The sequence below is a fragment of the Sinocyclocheilus anshuiensis genome, unplaced genomic scaffold, assembly GCF_001515605.1.
Source record: "Sinocyclocheilus anshuiensis isolate Anshui unplaced genomic scaffold, SAMN03320099.WGS_v1.1 scaffold44, whole genome shotgun sequence".
Lineage (NCBI taxonomy): Eukaryota > Metazoa > Chordata > Actinopteri > Cypriniformes > Cyprinidae > Sinocyclocheilus > Sinocyclocheilus anshuiensis.
In genome coordinates this window covers 1,876,819-1,897,239 of record NW_015555746.1, presented here as the reverse complement: position 1 = coordinate 1,897,239, position 20,421 = coordinate 1,876,819, and the positions used below count along the sequence as shown (strand labels likewise).

Genomic DNA, 20,421 nt, shown 5'->3' with positions numbered 1-20,421 from the left:
CATTGCCTTCAGTCCGAGGAACTGACAGCACAAGAGACGAGCTGAAGTGAAACAGGTCCCGTCATGACTGTGCAAGCGGCTAAACATAACACAATATGATATGAAAAGACACATAGGTAGTATAAATAAATAAAATGAAAAAGCTAATACATTTCGACAAATATTAAAGTACGTAGGTTATTATTTATACAAAAGTTACAAAAAATAACTTATTGTTGGTTTGCTAGACCCTGCCATTGACTATAAGCTAACTAAGCTAACCAAGCATTATAAACTTAAATACTGTAAGGAAGCATCGCAAACTCAAGCTAAGTATGCATATACACGCGCAGTTTAATGGAAAGGACAGTTAACGTACAATATAACTACACACAATATTAAACAACAACATATTCGGTGAATATGTGTCGTTATGTCGCTCTTTCTGGCAGCGCGGTCCCATGGTGTAATGGTTAGCACTCTGGACTTTGAATCCAGCGATCCGAGTTCAAATCTCGGTGGGACCTCGACCTTTTGAAAATGTAGAAAAAGCTAAAGTAGTCGAAGAATAAAAACAAATGCAATGTAGTGTTGAATTAGGATAAATCATGAACGAGGTACCTCCGTGAAATGCTGTTAATTAAGCTTGTGTATGTTTACAAAACAAACAATTAGTGTCTTCAGGAAGCAGTGTGCTCATATTTCATTTATTGATGAGAAAGGGTGGGCTGATTTTGATATGCAATAGCTGGTAAAGTCATCAAAAAGTCATAAAGTCATCAAAATTTGTGACAGTAAAACAAACTCTACACATATCAGCACATTGAAAATAACCCCTCCACAATATAGTAGTTGATGCCTTGTAATGGTGATGGCCATATTTTGTTTGTATTTGTAAACATGGATATCAAAATATGAATGTGATGAAATAATTTTACTCCATCTATTTTACAGTGATTAATTGTAAAAACCATAGTAGTTGTTGTTTTTAAACTCTGTAGGCAAACTGCCAAACTTTTGTGACTTTATTCATCACAATAATTGCACAATAAAATATAAATATAATAAAATATACATTGTGCAGAGCACATGAAAGGTATATATTGATTACAATCTGCTGGTAACTAGGTGATAAATTGTATTAAGCATAATTAAATGGCTTAACTTAAAAGGTCAAGCTTATTGTAGGCCACACCTAAGCAAACTATGCTTAACTGGCAACAAGCAAAGACTAGCAGTGCTTTTCTTCAGTACTTAACATAAAGAGAATGAAGCATGACATGATTAACACATTTAGAACCTAAATAGACTTTAGGTTTTTACAGTTTAATTCAAGTAATCACAATGTTTTGGTGCGTGATCAGTGTATTACAATAATAGTTTACAATAACCTCAAGAGAAACATACCTCTGTCTGAGCACATTATAAATGCAAACCTTTATTAAATAACTGGAAATCAGATTTTTTTAAATTAAAATAAAAAAAAGAGTCTCTAGGCACTTCTGTTTGTCATATTTTTATTAATATTTTCTTTAAATACCAAAAGTATGAATTTAAAAATGCATCAGTTGCTAAAAATGTGACTTTGTTTCTTGTAAAGGCCATTTTGAATAGAAAACGAACAACCAAAACATTCTGACCATTTAACTAAAAAAACACACACAAACACAAAATCAATGAAAATAAAAAAGAGAACAACACAATAACAGCCATACAGCTTTGGCATCCTGAGTGGTAGAATTAAAAGGCCCATTTTCTCAACCAAAAATAAGTTTGAGCGTCGAAAACTTACTTTCATGTTATTTATCCATTAGATATACTTTACCAGGAAAATCCAGTTGTTTTTCTCATATATTTTATTTTTATTTAATAAAAGGCATTTAATTTGAAATCACTTCATAATGCACTCTGTTTCAACATGACCAAATCTCACTGATTTACACTAAATGTGAACATGACAGAAAAAAAGAGGAAGCCTGCATAATGAGTTGTCGTAAAAGTCAGTTTTGTTTATCCCAACGAGGAACACTTCTCTCATTCTGTATATAAACATAACACTGACAATATCCACCGCAATACCATCTTGTATGCTCTGTTTGGTTTTTCTCCATCTCTCCTATACTGTGTTCATTTTCGCAGCTGTTGAGGTCCCAGCATGACTTTATTGATGAAGTTCACAATGGCCGTGGCTGGCTGCTCTGGGTCCAGCTCTGCAAACAGGTGACACACGTTTCCCAAACCACCGCTGCGCCGTGCAACAAATCCAAACATCCTATAGAAAACAACTAGATATCAGAGACCATGGCAGATTGTTCATTGAACAACCCTTTTCTTCATTTGTTTAATATCACTGGCTTATTCTGAGTGGCATAAAAAAAAAGATATACACTTGTCTCACTCCTAAATTTACACATTTGGGAATAAACCTCCTGAAAGCACAAGAAATGCTACACTGAAAGAGAATATAGAGCTGTATAAGTAGAAGCACTTACTTGCAGGAAGTGTTATCAGCATCAATCCACCTGGCGCACACACACACACACACACACATACACAGAGGCTAAGCAACATGTACAAGCAGAGCAAGTGAGAGAGAAGCATAAAAGAGGGTAGGAGAGCCCTTGTGCAAAAAAATTTAATAATAATAATAATAATAATAGTACGCTGACAGTTCAAAGCAATACATGTTGTCTTGGCCATACATTAGAGATGCAGTATGTTGTAGATTGGAGTTGTATTTCCTAATGATTCCATCTTAAATCTTACCTTTGATCCAGTGGATCCACACTGCTGAAAGTCACACTATGAATAGGGTAATGTCGCCTGAAAAACAGTCTATATAAAGAAAAAAAAAAGAGAAAGAGATAAAGAGTGAGGTCTGTTTGTACTTTTCAGTGTCTCTGATTAATGTTTTGGATATGAGCCACACAGGCCTGTAGTTTACTTGAATGGCTAAAATAAGTAACTTTAATCTCATATTTGAAGGATTGTGCTAAAAATATGCTTGGGGAGTGATATTAATAAAGCTGTGTTACAATGTAAACTGTTTTGTTTGGCAAGCAAAACATAAGTGTTGTTGGACATGTGTGTTTGTACCTGCGCTGGTTATCAGTGAGGGTGATGCCCTGTGTGGACACTTTGAAGTGAACAACTGTTGGTGAAGGACGAGGGTCCTGGGTCAAAGTGCACTTGGTTGCTTTGGAGATGGCTTGCGGGCCAGTCAAAGATTCCGTTTCCACTGAGTTTAGGTAGAGAACATTACAAGCTGACAATGAGAGAGAGAATAACAAAGAATGTTAGAGGGAGAAAATTCATCACTTTTAATGAGGAATATTGAATATAACACACTATGAGATTCATCATCAATTTCTTTTCTTTTTTTTATTTAGCAAGAATGCATTAAATTGATCAAAAGAGACAGTAAAGATGTTGACATTTTTACAACATTTCAAATAAATGCTGTTCTTCTGAACCTTCTATTCATCAAAGAGTCCTGAAAAAAATGAACACATATTTACAAAAATATTAAGCAGCACAACTGTAATAATAAAAAAGTTACTGTGCATCAAATCAGTATATTGTTATGATTTCTGAATGATCATGTGACAGTTAAGACTGCAAAAATTGCTGCTGAAATGTAGCTTTGTCGGCACAGATAAAAAAAATCTTAAAATGTAAAACAGTTATTTTAAATTGTAACAATATTTCACAGCAGTACTTTTTTGTACTGTATTTTGATCAAATAAATACAACACTGGTGAGCAAGAGACTCCTTTCAAAAGCACTAAAACATTCAACATCAACCCCAAACATTTGAACGGTAGTGTATATAACTGTAATATCCATCTTAACACATTTAATAATACTTATTGTTTTCCCCCACCATCCATCCGTGAAAAATAAATAAATAAATAAAAATAAAAGAAATCAAACTGACCTGCGCCCTGTTTTAACAGGTCTGCAGCTGTGCTGGTATTAGTTCCACTTTGCAACTCTTGCAATTCTCCTACAAGATCTGAAACACAAACACACACAAATCATGCCGTTATTGCACACTTATTATGAAAAAAAAAAAAATTGATTGTTGTATGTTTATGTGTTTGTATGACCTCCATATGGGATTCGTAGAACACAAGGAAGAGACACAGGAGTAATGGAGTGTTGATACACCAGAGCAGAGAGGGAGCCTGGATGAAAAGAAACATCAGAATTAAATCAATAGGGGGTGCTGTTTTCATCACAGAGCATTAGAAAATCATTTATAAACAGGGCACAATCTTTTTTTGTCTCACCAAAATATGTTTCATTTTGACAGCCTTTGATCTTCACTCCTTTAGGACTGCTCTCAATCAGGAAGTGCCTAACTAGCTGCTCCTGTGGGTTGCCCGTCTCTCCATGGTTACTAGCGTGGGCTGGAGGTGTGCTGACTTTCAGGGCCATTCCATATGCGCCTTGGAATGAATTACTATCCCTAATGAGGAAGCAGCCAGGCTCCTTATCTTTTAATACTGCAATGGCTAAATGGGGAAAGAGATACTTCTGTTAATAGAGTGGCAGGAATATTTATGTAATGTACATCACCTCCTAAAAATGGATTTACTACAACTAGATTTAAGAGACGTGATGATATGATGATTGTAAGATATTGAGATTTGTTTTTATTGTGTTGCTATGAAGTTGCTAGGGTGTTCTTATGAGGTTGCTCATAAGTCATCCACCAGATGAAAATCATTAGTCTGATGATTGCTTAAAAAAATTAACAGTATTAGTTTTAATTTTAGTATTAATTTACTTATTATATATTTTATTTATATTTCAATTTATTATGTATATTTAGATAGTATTTATTCATTCAAATTATTATGATTTATTTATCATATTGGTTTAAATTTTGACCAATGCAATAAATCGATAATTATTGTCATTCTATTATATAACCGATAAAAAGCTGATATTAAACTTCGGTCACACTTTAGTTTGGGGACCAATTCTCAGTATTAACTAACTATTAATTACAACATTTGCCTGAGTAAACTCCTAATTTGCTAAAATCAATTGTTTTAAATATTACAAGTGAATTTGGCATCACAACGTTATAATGTACAGTATGAAAAATGGATATACATTTTGAAATTTGCTAAAATGTCAAATTTATCACCACATAAAGAACTACTGTAACTCTAAACTAAAACTAACTTACAGTACACTCACATAAAGTGATATATACTATCTCATCTTGACTGTTTATATCGTTGCATAATTTAAACTATATTATCACCCAGCTATAATCTGCTAAATGCTACTAAATATTAAGGTATTATAAACATTTACATCATGATTTTATGTAAAGCTGCTTTAAAACAATACTTATTATATTGCTAAACAAATAAAATTGACTCAAAGTTTTAACAGTGTTACTAAATTATTAGTGTTCTTAAAGATTAACTTAGGTGAGCGTTAGATAATAGCAAACATCTAAATTTCAAAACAGGGAAAATTAGCATATGCTAATAAATATCTAATATCAACCTATACCAATAAATCAAAGAAATTTCGAATGGTACCGACATATTGTGTACTACTAATAATATACCATAGTAAAACTGTAGCACAGAAGGCTACAAAGTCATGGGTCTGAACGGCAGAGAATACATATAGGCCCACAATATCTGCCAAATGCATAAATGTAAATAACACTGAAGTAAGCACCACTAAAAATGCAGATGTTCTCACCCTGGTCCCTGGAGATGCCAGGTTTGTACCAGTACTTGGAGCTGTCTTGGACAAATTTAGAGCTGAGGCGGTTCTCTGGCTCCTCCACGCCACTAGAGGGGGTTACTTTGCATTTAGATGCGGGAGGCAATTCATTGGTAGTAGTGGAGAAGGACACATGGAACTGGGCAGAGGAAGTAGAAGGCTTTCCAGCTGATTTTATTGAGGAAGTGCCAGTGCAATCAGACACATTGTGAAGGGGGGATGAGCGTTGTTTTTCAGGGAGAGGAGGCTGGGGTAAGGAAGCTGGGATGGTGATCTCAGTGTAGCCTGTATACGGTACATGAGGCACCGTCAGAAGAGGGTAGCTGTATGATGCTATAGGAAATGAGGGTGTGATGTAGCCGTCAGGGTCAGATGCTGTCAGGTCCCTGTTGCTGCTTTCCTCATTGTAGTCAGTTAAGGTTGTCATGCCTTGCCTTTCAGCATTTATGTTAAATGAAGGGAATTCAGAGGCAGAGCTTCTCTCTGAAGAACAAAGAGGAGGTTGAGGACTTGTTGAGGTGTAGCACGAGCCGGGGTGCTCCGCTTTATCCTGTTCTGATTCTGGGATGCTGGTGTTGAGAGGTCTGGGGTTGTGTGTTTGTACCTGCACTGATTTCACAACCTTGGATGACGGTGGGTTAATAATGAGAGTGGTGTTAGATGTAAAATCTGTGATGGGTGTTTTCTTCATATTTTCCTCTGCTCCACTGACAGCTGAGACAACAGTGATCAGAGACCCAGGGAAAGTTTCACCTTCTAGAGCTTTGCTTTTCATTGGTTCTCCCACCTCCATTGATCTCCTGTTAGAATACACAGTGGAATTTAGGCTGATAGTCCATTAAATTCAATGTACAAAATAAACTGTGGCTGCAAGATTAATAAGAGATTAATGTACGTGAAGAAACAATTACCTATGAGGAGAAAGGGCATCGATGTGACTTTTATCAGCATCTAAAACCTTAATACGCCCATCTACAAAACACACAAAATAGAATGTACAATAGATTAGATTAGGGAAGTAGAAGAAACTGAAAGTTAAAGGGATAGTTCACCCAAAAATGAAACTTCTGTCATTGTTTACATCATTTAGTCATATGGCCTAGGGATGTAACGATTAACCACGAGCCGGTTGAAAATCTATTAAAATATGTTACGATTCAATCACCAACAAATTTTGTGAATAGAGCAGCATGTACATTCTACAAAGTACCTTTTTCATGTTCCACAAAATAAGAAGAAAAAAAATACTAGTTTAGATGACTTAAGGATGATGAACAGAAGTTTCTTTTTTTGGTTTTTGGGGTCAAATATTTCTATTATATACATTTAGTTAAAAAAAGTTGTTTTAGGAATGCATTGGTTGTTATAATTTGTCTACAAACTGTGCCAATGTGATTACCGTTAATGCCATGTTGACTCTCTACAGTTGAAGCATTGTTGTGATTGGCTCGTTTTGGAGATGGAGTGATAGCAATGGGGGAGGAGTTTAGGGAATGACTGATGGAGGCGTATCCGGGACTCTCTCTGAACGGTTGTGGAGAGCAAGGACAGGGTGGATGAGGGCTGTGGTAGCCACTGCTTTGGGTGCTGGGATATGGACTGAGTGGTGTAATATGTTCAGGTTGGGCGTCTGAAACATATACAGGTTGGTCTTGTTTTGGGACAGCGTGGCAATGTCCGTATGATGACGTTACTGGTGACACTGCTAGTTTGCGTCGCCAGTATTCCGCCTCATGAACTCCCTCCCAATGAGACGCCACCCTTCCATCCCTCCAGTGCATAGGCCCCTCCCTCCTAATCCCAAACTCCACCTCTCTAGACCAAGGAAGAGCTTCTAATTCTCTGTCTCGTAAAGAATGGAGGGCAACGTCCTCTCGTAAGCGAGAACAGTCCCTGCAGGAGCACGATGTTGGCGGAGTCGTGCTGTAACGTAATTCTCGGTATGGACTGGAGACCAGTGACTGATTAGGGGTTAGGGAAGGAGGGATGAGGGCGTGGCCCTGAGGGAGGGCGGAGCAATGAACCACAGGACATGCCTCCCCAGAGTAGAACGCACGTGTCTGTACAGGAAGTGTGTGGGAACGGGAGGACTGTGAGTGGGAAAGTGGCGAATAAATGTGGGTTTCTTGAGTGGGATATGAGTACATGTGCCTGATGGTTTCTGGGCAGGGATGGTGCAGACATCGCCCTCTCTCCCATAAAATATCAGGCTGGGTTACACACAAGTCTCGGACTGGCAGTGGGGCAGTGCGGCTGCAGGGAAGTGTGTGGTGTTTGGGATGGAGCGTTTGTGCAAGTGCATGCAGGCTGGTCAGGTCTGGATCACAGAATGAATGAGTATGGGAATACGGGCGAGCATAACATGACTGAACGGGCCGATCCGGTCTCACAGGAGAGCAGTCGCCATCGTCAAGAATTGCGGTTTCTCTGTGTCTTTCCCTGTCTTCGTCCTTCTCTCTTTTTTCTCTTAGAGGTGGAGAGAGGGATTTGGGTGGTGCTGAGGAGCAAATTGTGTCTTTGCTGAGCGAGAGAGGCTGGATGGAGAGATGAATGGGAGGAGTAGAGGAGGAATGACTGGGTGAATGTGTGGAGGTTTGGATGGAAGTCGGGCATCCGCTGGGACTGGAGCCTGGTGCTCGACGCTTCTTCACTTGAGCATACAGACTACCGTCCAAAGGCCCACGTGTGTGACAGATATCTACAGATCACAGGGAATACATAGACAAAAACCATATTATTTACAGTCACATGAATATGGAGTGTATGAAAAATGTCTCAGCGTTTTTTGTCTCGGATTGCAATTTCAACCAAATAAATGATTCTCTGAAAAAAAAAATTATATATATACATTTTTTTTTTTTTTCAGAGAATCATTTATTTGGTTGAAATTACAATCCGAGACAAAAAAGCGCTGAGACATTTTTTATACACTCCATATATATAAATTGATTAATTTTAGCTCCGTTTAATATTTTTGTTCATGTCTTTGAACCAGTTACAGTATAAATTGTTTTTATTAGTTGTGTTATTAAATTAAATGTATTTATTTAATAATTGCCGATCATCTGGTAGTGTTGCATTCTAAAGACATTTTCCTCTTAAGATAACTTAAATATACAAGTTTGGGGTCAGTAAGATTTTTTTTTTTTAATTGAATATATACGGTTATACTTCCAAAACAGTTTGATAGTTATATAGTTGTATACCTACCATAGATACTGTATAGAGAAGTCAAATTTATATATAGCCCTGAATATTTATTTATAGTCCACCAGTGTCATTTCAGTTGCCAAAGTGCAAATTTTAGCTCTTACTGACATTCTATTAACCCTTACTTCTGTATTTCTCACTGTTTTAGCATATTAGAATGATTTCTGAAGGATGATGTGACACTATAGACTGTAGTAATTGTTGCTGAAATTTCAGCTTTTCCATCACAGGAATAAATTTCATTTTAAAATATATTAAAATAGAAAACATTTTATTTAAAATTGTAAGAACATTTCACAATATTAATATTTTTTTTGTGTTTGTATTCATAAGAGAACATTAAAAACAACAACAAAAAAATCTTTCCAACCCCAAACTTTTGAACAGTAGTGTAGTTAGTTATGTTTTATCAGCAACTGATAAAAGAAGAAACTGATAAGGGAGAAATAAGAAAAAATATATATAATTGTTGACCTCTAGCTAACTTATCATTAAAGCATTAAATGATAAGTTAGCTAGAGGTCAACAAATATAATTTTTTTTGTTCTTTTTCCCCCCATCTGCTGTGTGCAACTATATATGAACATGATGATTAAAGGTGTGTTGCACAATAGGTAGGGTGCAGTTTAGTTGTTCACTGTATATTGTGGGTAGGGCAGAGATGGGTTGCTGTATGTATTATATATACGTAGTATGTTATTTGTATAAAACAGCAGATATAGTATTGTATGTGTCCAATCCAAATTTCCTTCAGAACAATAAAGTTAATCTTATCTTATCTTAACTTGTACTGTAGCCAACAATTTTTTAGGTTAGTTTGATTGTAATTCAAGTTCTTGTAGCTTGACATGCTACAGGTTTTGGGCTAGACTGAGTGCACATACCCTCAACACTATCCTCATGGTGAAGGTTAAAGTTTTCATACGAGTCCCAACGCACAATAGGATCTGCAGTGCCGTAATCCTCAGATACTCCCGGGTCATTTCCCTGTACCTCTCCACCTAAAAATACATAAAACACACATATAGCATTAAGATAGAGCTAATGGAGGGAGGGATTGAGAAATAGTGCAGTTGATAGATGTGTACCTCTTCTTTGCGGGCCAGAAGAAAACAGCAACTCCACTGTGGCGTCTGCAGAGAAACGGTCATCTACACACAAAGGCGAATCAGAAGAATCATTACACAGAAAACACACTTTATTCCTCTGCTTTTGAGCAGTCGAGGCACTGGAGGGGGCAGTCAAACAAACAGTGCCTGTGTGTTTACCTGTGCAAGCATGGTCAAGTTCTCCTTTGCCAAAAGCAAGCTGAGACCCATGAACACTACAGGTGTGAAACTGGACTCTGAACACACATTCTCTCTTACACACATCTGAGAGACGGTGATAACACTTCACCTAAGGACAGACAATAAGCAGTTTTACTGAGGAAAACATGGTGCTTTTGTAGTGAAAATGTGGTGCTTCTCTCACCTCACCTACACATTGCTTGGGTGTTGAAGGTGGTTGTTAGGACATTGATATGTAGTATCTAAGGTGTTCTGAGTGTAAAATGTTGCTATGCGGATGAGAGGGTGTACTGATTGGTTGCTAGGTGGTGAATGGCCCACCAAGTGTTTATGATATTCTTGTGAAGAGATACAAACAGGTTTAATTTGGGCTTTTATTTACATCTAAACAGTGACTGACACACATACATAGAGCACATCACATATGGTAAACGCAAAGCTGAAACGTGTGTGCATCATGCAAGAGAACCAATGAGGTTAGTTCTTGCGTGTGAGGAACACATGAGCACATTTCAGATTCTGTGTTTACCATATATGATTTGTTCTATGAATGTTTGTTTATATGTGAATTAAAGCCTAAATTAAATCTGTTCATCATATAAAGTGAGCATATCTCTTCACAAGTCTTGGAATAAACCTCTCATATGGATTCATTTCTTTGACACCTTTATGACCTTTTTGGATCTTCACCTTACCTGGACTTCTAATGGAGGGACATAAACGTCTCAGACCTCATTAAAAATTTGTTTCACAGATTAACCAAACCAAAGTCTTATGGGTTTGGAATGACATGAGGGTGAGAGAATTATGATAGAATTTTCATTTTTGGGTGAACTATCACTTTAAATATGGTCATTTAATAATGTGGTGATGGTTTTAAATATGTATTTCAAAATGTTTCTCCCTTCAAAGCAGTGGCTAGCGAACAGGTTATAGGAAAATCTTATATAACAAGAATGTATAAGAGTGTTCTTACCAGGATGTCTCCCTTCAGCAGTAGAGCTGGTTCAATATTCACACACAGCATCTTACTTTTAGGGCTCTGAATATCACTGCAACAAATAAAAAAGTATGAAATTTAATTTTTTTATAGAACAGTCAAGAGAGGACATGACATGATAAAAAGACGAGAGGAGAAGTGTGATTTGGACACACTGCGAGCCAGAGCTGGCTAGGCAGGACTTTTGGCTGGATTTAGAGGGGCTTTGGACACATTTCAGCTGGATAGTCTGGGAGACCAGCTTGTTGACCAGTTAAACCAGCATGGCATGGCTGAGAGACTAACTACACCATCTTAGCCAGAATGTAAGATCATCTTAAGCCAGCTTTGAGCAGCTTAAATCAACAAGATGTTTATTTTTGCAGGGTTGAGCTCCAGAGGTCAATATATCAGACCACACGCAGTGACCACCATGCCACAGTGCTGAAAAACATCTCAAACTTAATGAGTCTGACAAAATAAACCCACTTACTATTTGCCTGAAGAATAGACCAGCTGCAATGACTGATAGATCTTCAGAAAGGGAGAGTAACCTGCCAAATGCAATGGATAATATGGGGAAACAAAATGAAAGGGATAGTTTACCCAAAAATGAAAATTCTGTCATCATTTACTGTATGACTGAAGAAAGACATACAGGTGAGTAAATTTTTGCTTTAACTATCTCTTGAACACATTTTAATTTAAAATATTCATACATATTTTTGTTGTGTTTTCCTGAAAAACAGATCAGAAAATACAAAATAAGGCCCGATTATGATTGAACAGGTTGTGTACCTCCTGCTGACTGGTAGTTGAGCAAAGCTGGAATATGAATTTGATGCAGGAACAGAGGGGAGCTGTTCATCTTTATTGCACCCGAGAGGAGACCGGCAAAATAATATATATACCTGCAATGACAGAGAGAACATCATGACCAAACTAGAACACATTATTCTGGAACAAACAGAAATAAAGGTTGGTCATACCTATTCTGAGATGGCTGGAGAGAGGAAGAGATTTTATCCTCACAAAATTTCCTCATAGCAACTGTCGAGAGAGCCTGATCTGCCCTGCACACATACATACAGAAAAAGTCAAGTGTAATTACAATAAAATGCTCCCGAAGGCACTGCATAAGAGTTTGAATGATTTTGAAAGAAGTCTCCTAATGTTCACCAAGGCTGCATTTTTTTAATCAAAAGTGCAGTAATAGTATGCAATAATATTACAAATTAAATCTTTCTAATTAATATATATTTTAAAATGTCATTTATTTCTGTGATAGAAAAGCTGAAAAGAACAGCACTTATTCGAAACACAAATCTAAATTTAATAAGTCCTTGCTGATTAAAACTTAATTTCTTTCAAAAAATAAAAATTAAAAATGATGGTGTACCCATTGAATAACTGGTTAATGTGTTTGAGTATGTGTGTGTGTGTGTGTGTGTGTAAATACCCAGCTGATATCTTGCTATAATGCATGTAAGCTGCCACAGTCACACCTGTTTTTCCTTTGTTGCCCTGAGAAAGTGACAGGTAGAGAAAAAGGAAAACAGACAGAGAAGAAAAAATATATACAACTAATACTAACATTGGGTCATGCTTTCTATGACACAAAAATGTTATAAAATTTAAATTCTGTCATCATTTACAAATCTATGTTGGACCAGACTGACTTAGTTAAGTTCAACTCGCTGACTGTTATCTGGTCACAGAGTTTAACAGCCCACTAGAGGGAAGGATTGAGAGTTGTATGGACTTCTTTTATGATACTTTTATAGTGCTTTCTGTAGTTTCAGTGCCAATTCATTGTAACTGCATGAAAAAAAGAGAGTACATTAGTCTAAACTTTTCCATTAGAAAGGCAGTCATTTGAGTTTGGAATGACTTTAGAGTAAGTAAATGGTGACATAATCGCATTTTTGGATGATCTATTCCTTTAATAAGACTGATGACATTTAGACACTTTTAGCTCTTATATATTAAATATCAAATAACTTCTGATCTCAACCTTGCAGTGCAGTACAACCACATTCTGGGGGTCAGAGTTAAGCCAGTTCTCTATGGTTTTGCACACAGCACATATTTTATCAAGGGACGGGGCATGTAGATCAGGCCATCCAAACTCCTCAACCTGAGGCAGGGGAAGGGGTCATCCCAGAAATACAGAAACAAAGGCATACATCAGAACAAGCCAGCCATAGACTGACTTTTAAATGAAGATATATGCAAGCCTAGTTAATGGAATAATACATACAAAGCCGCTTTTTTTTATAAAACAGCAAAAAGGTACCTTTGGATTTAGCTTGCAGATGTCATGGCGTTTCTCTGACAGATTTATAAGCTAAGAAGTAAAAGAGACATATGAGTGATCATTCACGTGGCTTTAAAACTCAACAATGATGAAACAGAAATACAACTCACCAAGAACTTGTCTTGATGTTTAGATTTCAACATGGCCACCACTTCCTTAAGGTTAGCGCTGTAACGCTGTTCATCCAGGTCAGACAGGTAGAGAACAGAGATGATACGCTCAGTTATGTAGGTCAGGTCGAAGTCATAATGACTGCCCATCAACTTCTCCATAACAGTCTGCATTCTGTCTCTACTGTGAAACACACAAAAAACTCAAGAAAGTCACACTCAAATACAAACAAAAGAAGCAGTGCACCCTAAAAATAATGATGATTTTCATACAACATGAATGTGAGTGATGACAGATGACAGGCTTTTGAAATTTGCTCTTACCTGGGAGGAATGGTCATCTGGTTTTGAAATGGGGGCTAGGAAAGATCAGAGTTAAAAGAATGTGAATAAAAAGCAGGCAGACATGGTATAGACATTTCTTTTAAATGGCGATACATCAAACACACTTTCCTTTAACCTTCCTATTCTGAAAATAATGGCTCTTTTTATGGTTGACTCCAATTATGCCTTTGTAAAAATAATGGTCATTTGAAAATTAACCTCGTATTTCCCTACAAATTGTTTTAATATGTTCCTCTGATATCCCAGCAGAAAGAAATGACAGAAGGTTACTGAAGCAGGCATGCACTTTTCAAAAATATCACTATTACACTGAACAAAATTATAAACGCAACACTTTTGTTTTTGCCCCCATTTTTCATGAGCTGAACTCAAAGATCTAAGACTTTTTCTATGTACACAAAAGGCCTATCTCTCTCAAATATTGTTCACAAATCTGTCTAAATCTGTGTTAGTGAGCACTTCTCCTTTGCCAAGATAATCCATCCACCTCACAGGTGTGGCATATCAAGATGCTGATTAGACAGCATGATTATTGCACAGGTGTGCCTTAGGCTGGCCACAATAAAAGGCCACTCTATCTAATAGAATTACATTGTTTTTTGCTTTAAGTCTATTTGACCTCAGTAAAAATACATGGTAAAACATATATACAGTATAAGAAACAAAGGAAATAACCAACAGTAATAGTGTGTATATTAATCAGAAAATCATGTGAATATGCACCGCATTTATTTATGTTTTATACCTGGGGTCTCCTGAGACCCCAAACATAAGTTACGTTTCCATTTTGTCGTATGAACAGCATTTTAAAGGTTGAACTAATAAATGTAGAAACATTACAGAAAAAATAAATTCAATTATCCATAAGTTGAATAAACTCAAAAATGTCCTAAATCTAGTTGCTTCTGAATTTTACAGTGCAGGGGATTTTGTGTATAATCAGTTCTCATAAGATTCATAAAGTCTCAGCTAGATTGCTCAATGTCAATTCTGCTAAATTCATTCATGTAAATGTAACACAGATGCGATGTTAATGACCTTTAAGATATATGTTAAAAAGCAACTTGGGGTAATACTCACTGGATCTGAGATAACTTCACAAGGGACAGAGACCTGGACGAAAGACAGACAGAGAAATTTGTGTATTAGACACATGGTAACCAAGTCTTTGATGCATGATTTGGAAGGTTTAGACATCAGAGACCATATAAGAGACACATACCAGCCTCTTAAACATACACACATGCAGCTAGCATACTTTGGGGCCACTGGGTGACTCTCCATTTTAAGACATCCTCTATGTCCTCATTAGGTTATTATCACACCAGGGGACGTCTGGTACTGTTTAACACCGTCTGTGAGTGTGTGCGCACATATTTGCACACGTTCACTTTGCTTCCTTCTCAGTAATTAGTTTAGACATAACATTTTAACTTACAGACTCTAACACAAATGGCTTTGCATATGGCTTCAATACCATTTTGTTAGTATATGCAATTAAATGTACAGTTGTGGATGAAACCATATATTCAAGAGGTGTAAATCAAACCAAAGCGTTTGAGAATCTGTCATTGGAAAACCTAAGTAGACCATCATTTTGCATATTTGAGGGTGGGTATAAGTGTGATGGGGGATATTCTAATAGACTGACAGACAGGGAGTCTGATGTGGACAGAGGGTGGAAAAAGACACGTGTATAAAGAGAAACAAAAGCAGCTGATCTCTCCATCCAGGACAGATGAAATGCCTGCTGGCTTTATGAACTATTTCCACTACTCTATGTCAGATGATCAGCTGGCCTGTGCCTCTGATCATGAGTCTGTTTGTAGGAGTATTTTTCACCATGTAAGTCACGAATGTTCACTGCATTGCTGCCTTAAATTTAAGTAGAAGCAATTTTGTTCATTATTTGAGCTCTGTAGAAGTAATTTTGTTGATTATTTGATCTCTTACGTTGGATTGCCCTGCTGGAAAATCCAGCTGTTGGAAGTTGAAACTAACAGGTTGATATAACATAATGATAAAATCATATTACAGTGCAGACAAAACAAATCATTTATGAGGGATGAGGAAACACACTGGGGTTCATTAACTACATCCTGTAGTTTTAGCAGGTAACAAGTAATTGCAAGTGAAGCAGACACAATCAAACGCTTACACACAATCACTAAACAAACATAAAGATAAATGTTTATATATTATAAACCTTAACTACCATCTGATTTGATCTCTGTCATGTGTCTGTGTGTCTTACACCTTTGTCTCTACTTTCATTCCATATATTGCTGATCCTCTCTTTTACTGGATTTCTCTTTGTGCCAAACAGATTATCTCACTACAAACACAAACTGATTCTACAATCTGAAATGAAAAGTACACCAAGTATACTTTACATTTCCCAAAAGCAAAATGAATTACCTCTTTGATGCCCTTTTAAAAAAAAGGAAAAGTGTCTGTACCTTTCTCAGATGAGTCCAGTTTTCTAGAGTTCCTATAGCATACACATACAAGTGTTCTCCTCTTTTTCTCTCTCTCTCTCTCTTTCTGATCCTCTCACTCTCTTGCTCCCACCCAACTCTTCCTCTCTCTCTCGCTCTAAAACCAGGGCATGGACTGTAAAAAGTATTCAAGTAAATGATGCTTAAAAATTTCAAAATATTTACTTGATTATTGTACTTTTTCATTGTTAGTTCATAATATATGCATTACTTGAACTGGATAAAGGTCCCACAGTTAATGCATTACCTAACAATGCACAAATAATATGTTACTGTATTAATTAATTTTGTTAACATTCTCATAGTTCATGCTAGCTCAAGTCCATTGAATATTAACAAATGTAACAATCCATTTTAATAATATATTAGTAAATGTTGAAATTAATATTAACTAAGATTAATATATGCTTCTGAAGTAATTTTCATCGTTCATGATAACAACTGGAACCTTTTTGTAAAGTGTTACTAGTATCATATTCTATGTTTTAAGCCAAACCAACTAGTATAGTGAATTTCAATGGTTCTTTTTACTCTAATACCATTCATCTTTCTTCGAGCATGCACTGGGGTATGAATAATTATGGTTGCATTGTTTTGACACCTGACATTTTAGGTTCAGGCAAGGCATTTACTTAAAATAAGTAGTAAATTAACTAAACTCAAAACATAAGATGAAACTGTTGCCGTAGTTTTATTTATTTATTTTTTACTGTGATAAGAAAAAGTAAAAGATAAAGAAAGTGAGCAGGAGAAATAATAAGAAAGAGAAGGAGAGAAAGAGAGGAACAGCTGTGGTGTGTAGCGTGCGGATACACTGGTGTATATCCGTGTGATGCACTGTTGGCACTCAGTGACTGATTGCAATTTCTATTAATACCAAAGATAACCAGGGTTCATAACTCATCTGAATTAGACCTATTTGTACTATATTTGTGAGTGACACACATCACAAGACCAGAAGCCACTAAGATAAACACGTCGCTACAAGGACCCATACAGTCACTGACAATGAGACTGCATATTCTTCTGCCATTTCCTTATTGGTTAAAACCAAATCAAGTTATCACTGTTTAGCCAACGTTTAGCCATATCCACTGTACTTCATAAGAGGCATAGAGTTGTAACAGCATTTCAGCTGTAAGAGAAAGAATCTTACCTTTTCCTCGCATTTCTTATGAACTGCAGTTTTACATTCTGCAAGGGAAAAAAATGTGTATTACATTAATAAATATTATTGTACATTATGTGCATGTGGGGGTCAGGTTTTGCCTATGTGGGGACCAAAAGTCCCACAAGGACAGTAAAACCTGAAATCACCTACAATTTGTGGAGCAGTATAAAGTATTAGTATAAAAACAACAGAAGTCAATATAAAGTAATTATAGTAAAAACAAATGTATGTTTTACCTCTGCAGTATATGCCATGGCTGTCGAGAGCTTGTCTGCAGACAACACAGTGGTGTTCCTTCTTGAAGTTCCTCTCTTTAAAGGAGTGTGAACCCATTTTCCCCAACTACATATATAAGTACACACACACACACACACACACACACACACACACACACACGTTCATTGACAGGAATATCCTTTCAAAAATATTCATCCTTACAGCAAAATATAGCTTTACACTTGGAGTGTCTATTAAGCCGCATTTTGACCAGTGACGGCAGTATAAACATTCATAACAAAACCACTTAGAGCAAGTATTGACTACTGACAGCACCTAAAATATCAACTTTATTCTGAAATCTTGATGTTGTTAATAAGTTAATATAACTATATAACAATAATTATAGTCAATATAACTGTATCAGCCAGTATCCAGTCACATACTATAGCATATAATATAATATAATATAATATAATATATATGCTAATATAAGCATATAGCACACACACACACACACACACACAAAGACCTCAAAATTATACAGCAGCAGATACTGTGGGATCTGTATGTATGTACATATGGCAGGAACTAAACCCAAACACATCTGCCAACCGCAAACATGATATTAAAAAACACTGAGCACACATGTCCACACGCCCCCAGTTGTGGTGATATGAAGAGAAAAATCAATCACTCATATGGAGGCGATAAATGAAAATCATGTTTGTTTTGTTAATAGTGCTGTGATGATAGAACTGTTTTGGCACAATGGCCAGATATTGCATAAAACAGCAGGATGATTTGACAATCATTTAATGATCATACTATATTCTATTCTATTCTACTAGGTGTTCTTCTACAAATTCAACTATGTCCATGGTCATCTATCTACACACACACACACACACACACAGTGTACAGTATATATCTATATATATCTAGATATCACATCACACACACATACATACATACAGTATAAAACAACTGTAACTCACTCTGTGAACAGCATGTATAACATTTTGTTGATAAAATGTCAGCAATGATTAGAAAAACATATTTGGTAAGACATTTGTATATGATTTTTAATGTTGAAAATAAGAGTCTCTTATGCTCACCAGGGCTCACCATTAGAAAGTGTACATTATTAGAATTTAAAATTATTTTTGAACATATTTTAAAATGTAATTATTTTGTGATGGCAAAACTGTATTTTAGCAGTCATTACTCCAAGTCTCCAGTCACATGATCCGTCAGAAATCCTTGTAATATACTGATTAGGTGTTCAAGTAAACATGTTTGAAAACAGTTGTGCTGCTTAATACCATGATACATTTTTCAAGGATTATTTGATGAATAAACAGTTCAAAAGAACAGCATTTACTTGTAACAGAAATATTCTGTAGCAATCTAAAAGTTTTTACTGTCACTCTTGGTCAATTTCAATGCGTCCGTCCTTGCCGAATAAAAGTAATAATCTCTTTAAAAACCCCAAATCTGTGAACGGTAATGTAGACCTTCATAGCACATTGCTAGGTTTATCACTTGACAATGCTGCCATCTACAGACTGTAAATGGAAAGTAAACAATCGCCATGTTATAAGCAGACTGGTGCGTAACTTCAAGTTGTAAACCACCTCAAACACTCTGTCTAACGATTTTACGGAAAATAGATCTCTTCTACAAACATAGAGGGTGTTTTTTAAAAACGCATATACAGCAGTTCATCCATCAACTAGTTCAAAAGTTATTTTCATAGAGTTTATGTTTACATATTGCGAGCATGGTTTCAGGTTTTTTTTTAAAGCATGGTTTTAGATAAAGGACTTTTTTCAGCTCTCCACCCTTTACACTCTCTCTCTCTGTCTCCTGCCAACGTTTGGCTCATGGATAAAGCATTTCCCTCCACATATCCAACACAGACACAGCTTTCTCCTCATGCCTTCTCTCTTCTTCTTCTTCTCCTCTGAAGAGTGCAAAACTGTTTAGGTTACTAGAATTCTCCCAATGTCAAATGAACATGCTATATGACAGAGATAGTGAGAGAGACAAAAAGAGTTTTCTCTCTGCTACTGTTGCTGCTGACATTTTGAAATAAGAGTTTTGGCCCTGCTAATAGGAATTCTCTTACACTCATATGCAGACTCACATTCCGTGCAGGAGTAGACGGGAGCAGGTGGGAAGGCCGAGGTATGCTTCCACCGTCCCAGAATTCCACTATCTATTTTTAACCAGTCTTTCTGACCACAGGATCCCTAGGAAACGTATGTGTTTGTGTGTATGCTTGCATGGGTGTGTTAATCTGGCTATTTGTCTGTGGTTATGGAATATATTTTCCTTTTTTTCTCTCCAGAGCACAGCACACATGACACGTAAGTGTTTGTCACTGCTTAAAATGTGTTATGTGAAGTGGAAATGTTCTATTTACGTACATTTTCCATCCTATACGCATGTTTTCTAAGGGCACATAACATACTAAAGCTGTCTGACCCCAAAGAGTCAACCTGCCACCAAATGACGGACATGGAAGTGTTACTGTAAGTGAGTGTT

General features: G+C 36.5%; 1 protein-coding gene and 1 non-coding gene across 4 annotated transcripts in view; one reads left to right on the top strand and one right to left on the bottom strand.

The window, feature by feature from the left end:
* The first annotated feature begins 434 nt into the window (after positions 1-434).
* trnaq-uug (transfer RNA glutamine (anticodon UUG)) lies at positions 435-506 on the top strand. The gene has a single exon. It is a non-coding gene; the product is annotated as a tRNA-Gln (tRNA).
* A 1,043-nt stretch (positions 507-1,549) lies between these two features.
* tns2b (tensin 2b) overlaps positions 1,550-20,421 on the bottom strand; it is a 20,066-nt gene continuing 1,194 nt past the window's right edge. Inside the window, exons 2-26 of one of the 3 annotated variants that reach the window (XM_016467134.1) lie at positions 17,892-17,997; positions 17,641-17,678; positions 15,067-15,099; positions 13,966-14,000; positions 13,642-13,825; positions 13,511-13,561; positions 13,229-13,351; positions 12,674-12,738; positions 12,204-12,287; positions 12,013-12,125; positions 11,708-11,768; positions 11,212-11,287; positions 10,215-10,344; positions 10,035-10,097; positions 9,831-9,947; positions 7,136-8,434; positions 6,648-6,708; positions 5,713-6,536; positions 4,272-4,496; positions 4,089-4,166; positions 3,917-3,994; positions 3,076-3,244; positions 2,746-2,814; positions 2,472-2,501; positions 1,550-2,251 (exon numbers count right to left, since the gene is read on the bottom strand). In XM_016467134.1, coding sequence (XP_016322620.1) covers positions 2,107-2,251; positions 2,472-2,501; positions 2,746-2,814; positions 3,076-3,244; positions 3,917-3,994; positions 4,089-4,166; positions 4,272-4,496; positions 5,713-6,536; positions 6,648-6,708; positions 7,136-8,434; positions 9,831-9,947; positions 10,035-10,097; positions 10,215-10,344; positions 11,212-11,287; positions 11,708-11,768; positions 12,013-12,125; positions 12,204-12,287; positions 12,674-12,738; positions 13,229-13,351; positions 13,511-13,561; positions 13,642-13,825; positions 13,966-14,000; positions 15,067-15,099; positions 17,641-17,678; positions 17,892-17,997 — 4,257 coding nt within the window. In that variant the 3' untranslated portion in view covers positions 1,550-2,106. Of the gene's footprint in view, positions 2,252-2,471; positions 2,502-2,745; positions 2,815-3,075; positions 3,245-3,916; positions 3,995-4,088; positions 4,167-4,271; positions 4,497-5,712; positions 6,537-6,647; positions 6,709-7,135; positions 8,435-9,830; positions 9,948-10,034; positions 10,098-10,214; positions 10,345-11,211; positions 11,288-11,707; positions 11,769-12,012; positions 12,126-12,203; positions 12,288-12,673; positions 12,739-13,228; positions 13,352-13,510; positions 13,562-13,641; positions 13,826-13,965; positions 14,001-15,066; positions 15,100-16,445; positions 16,472-17,640; positions 17,679-17,891; positions 17,998-20,421 lie in introns of those variants that run through there. The other 2 variants (XM_016467136.1, XM_016467137.1) reach the window with 2 other exon arrangements.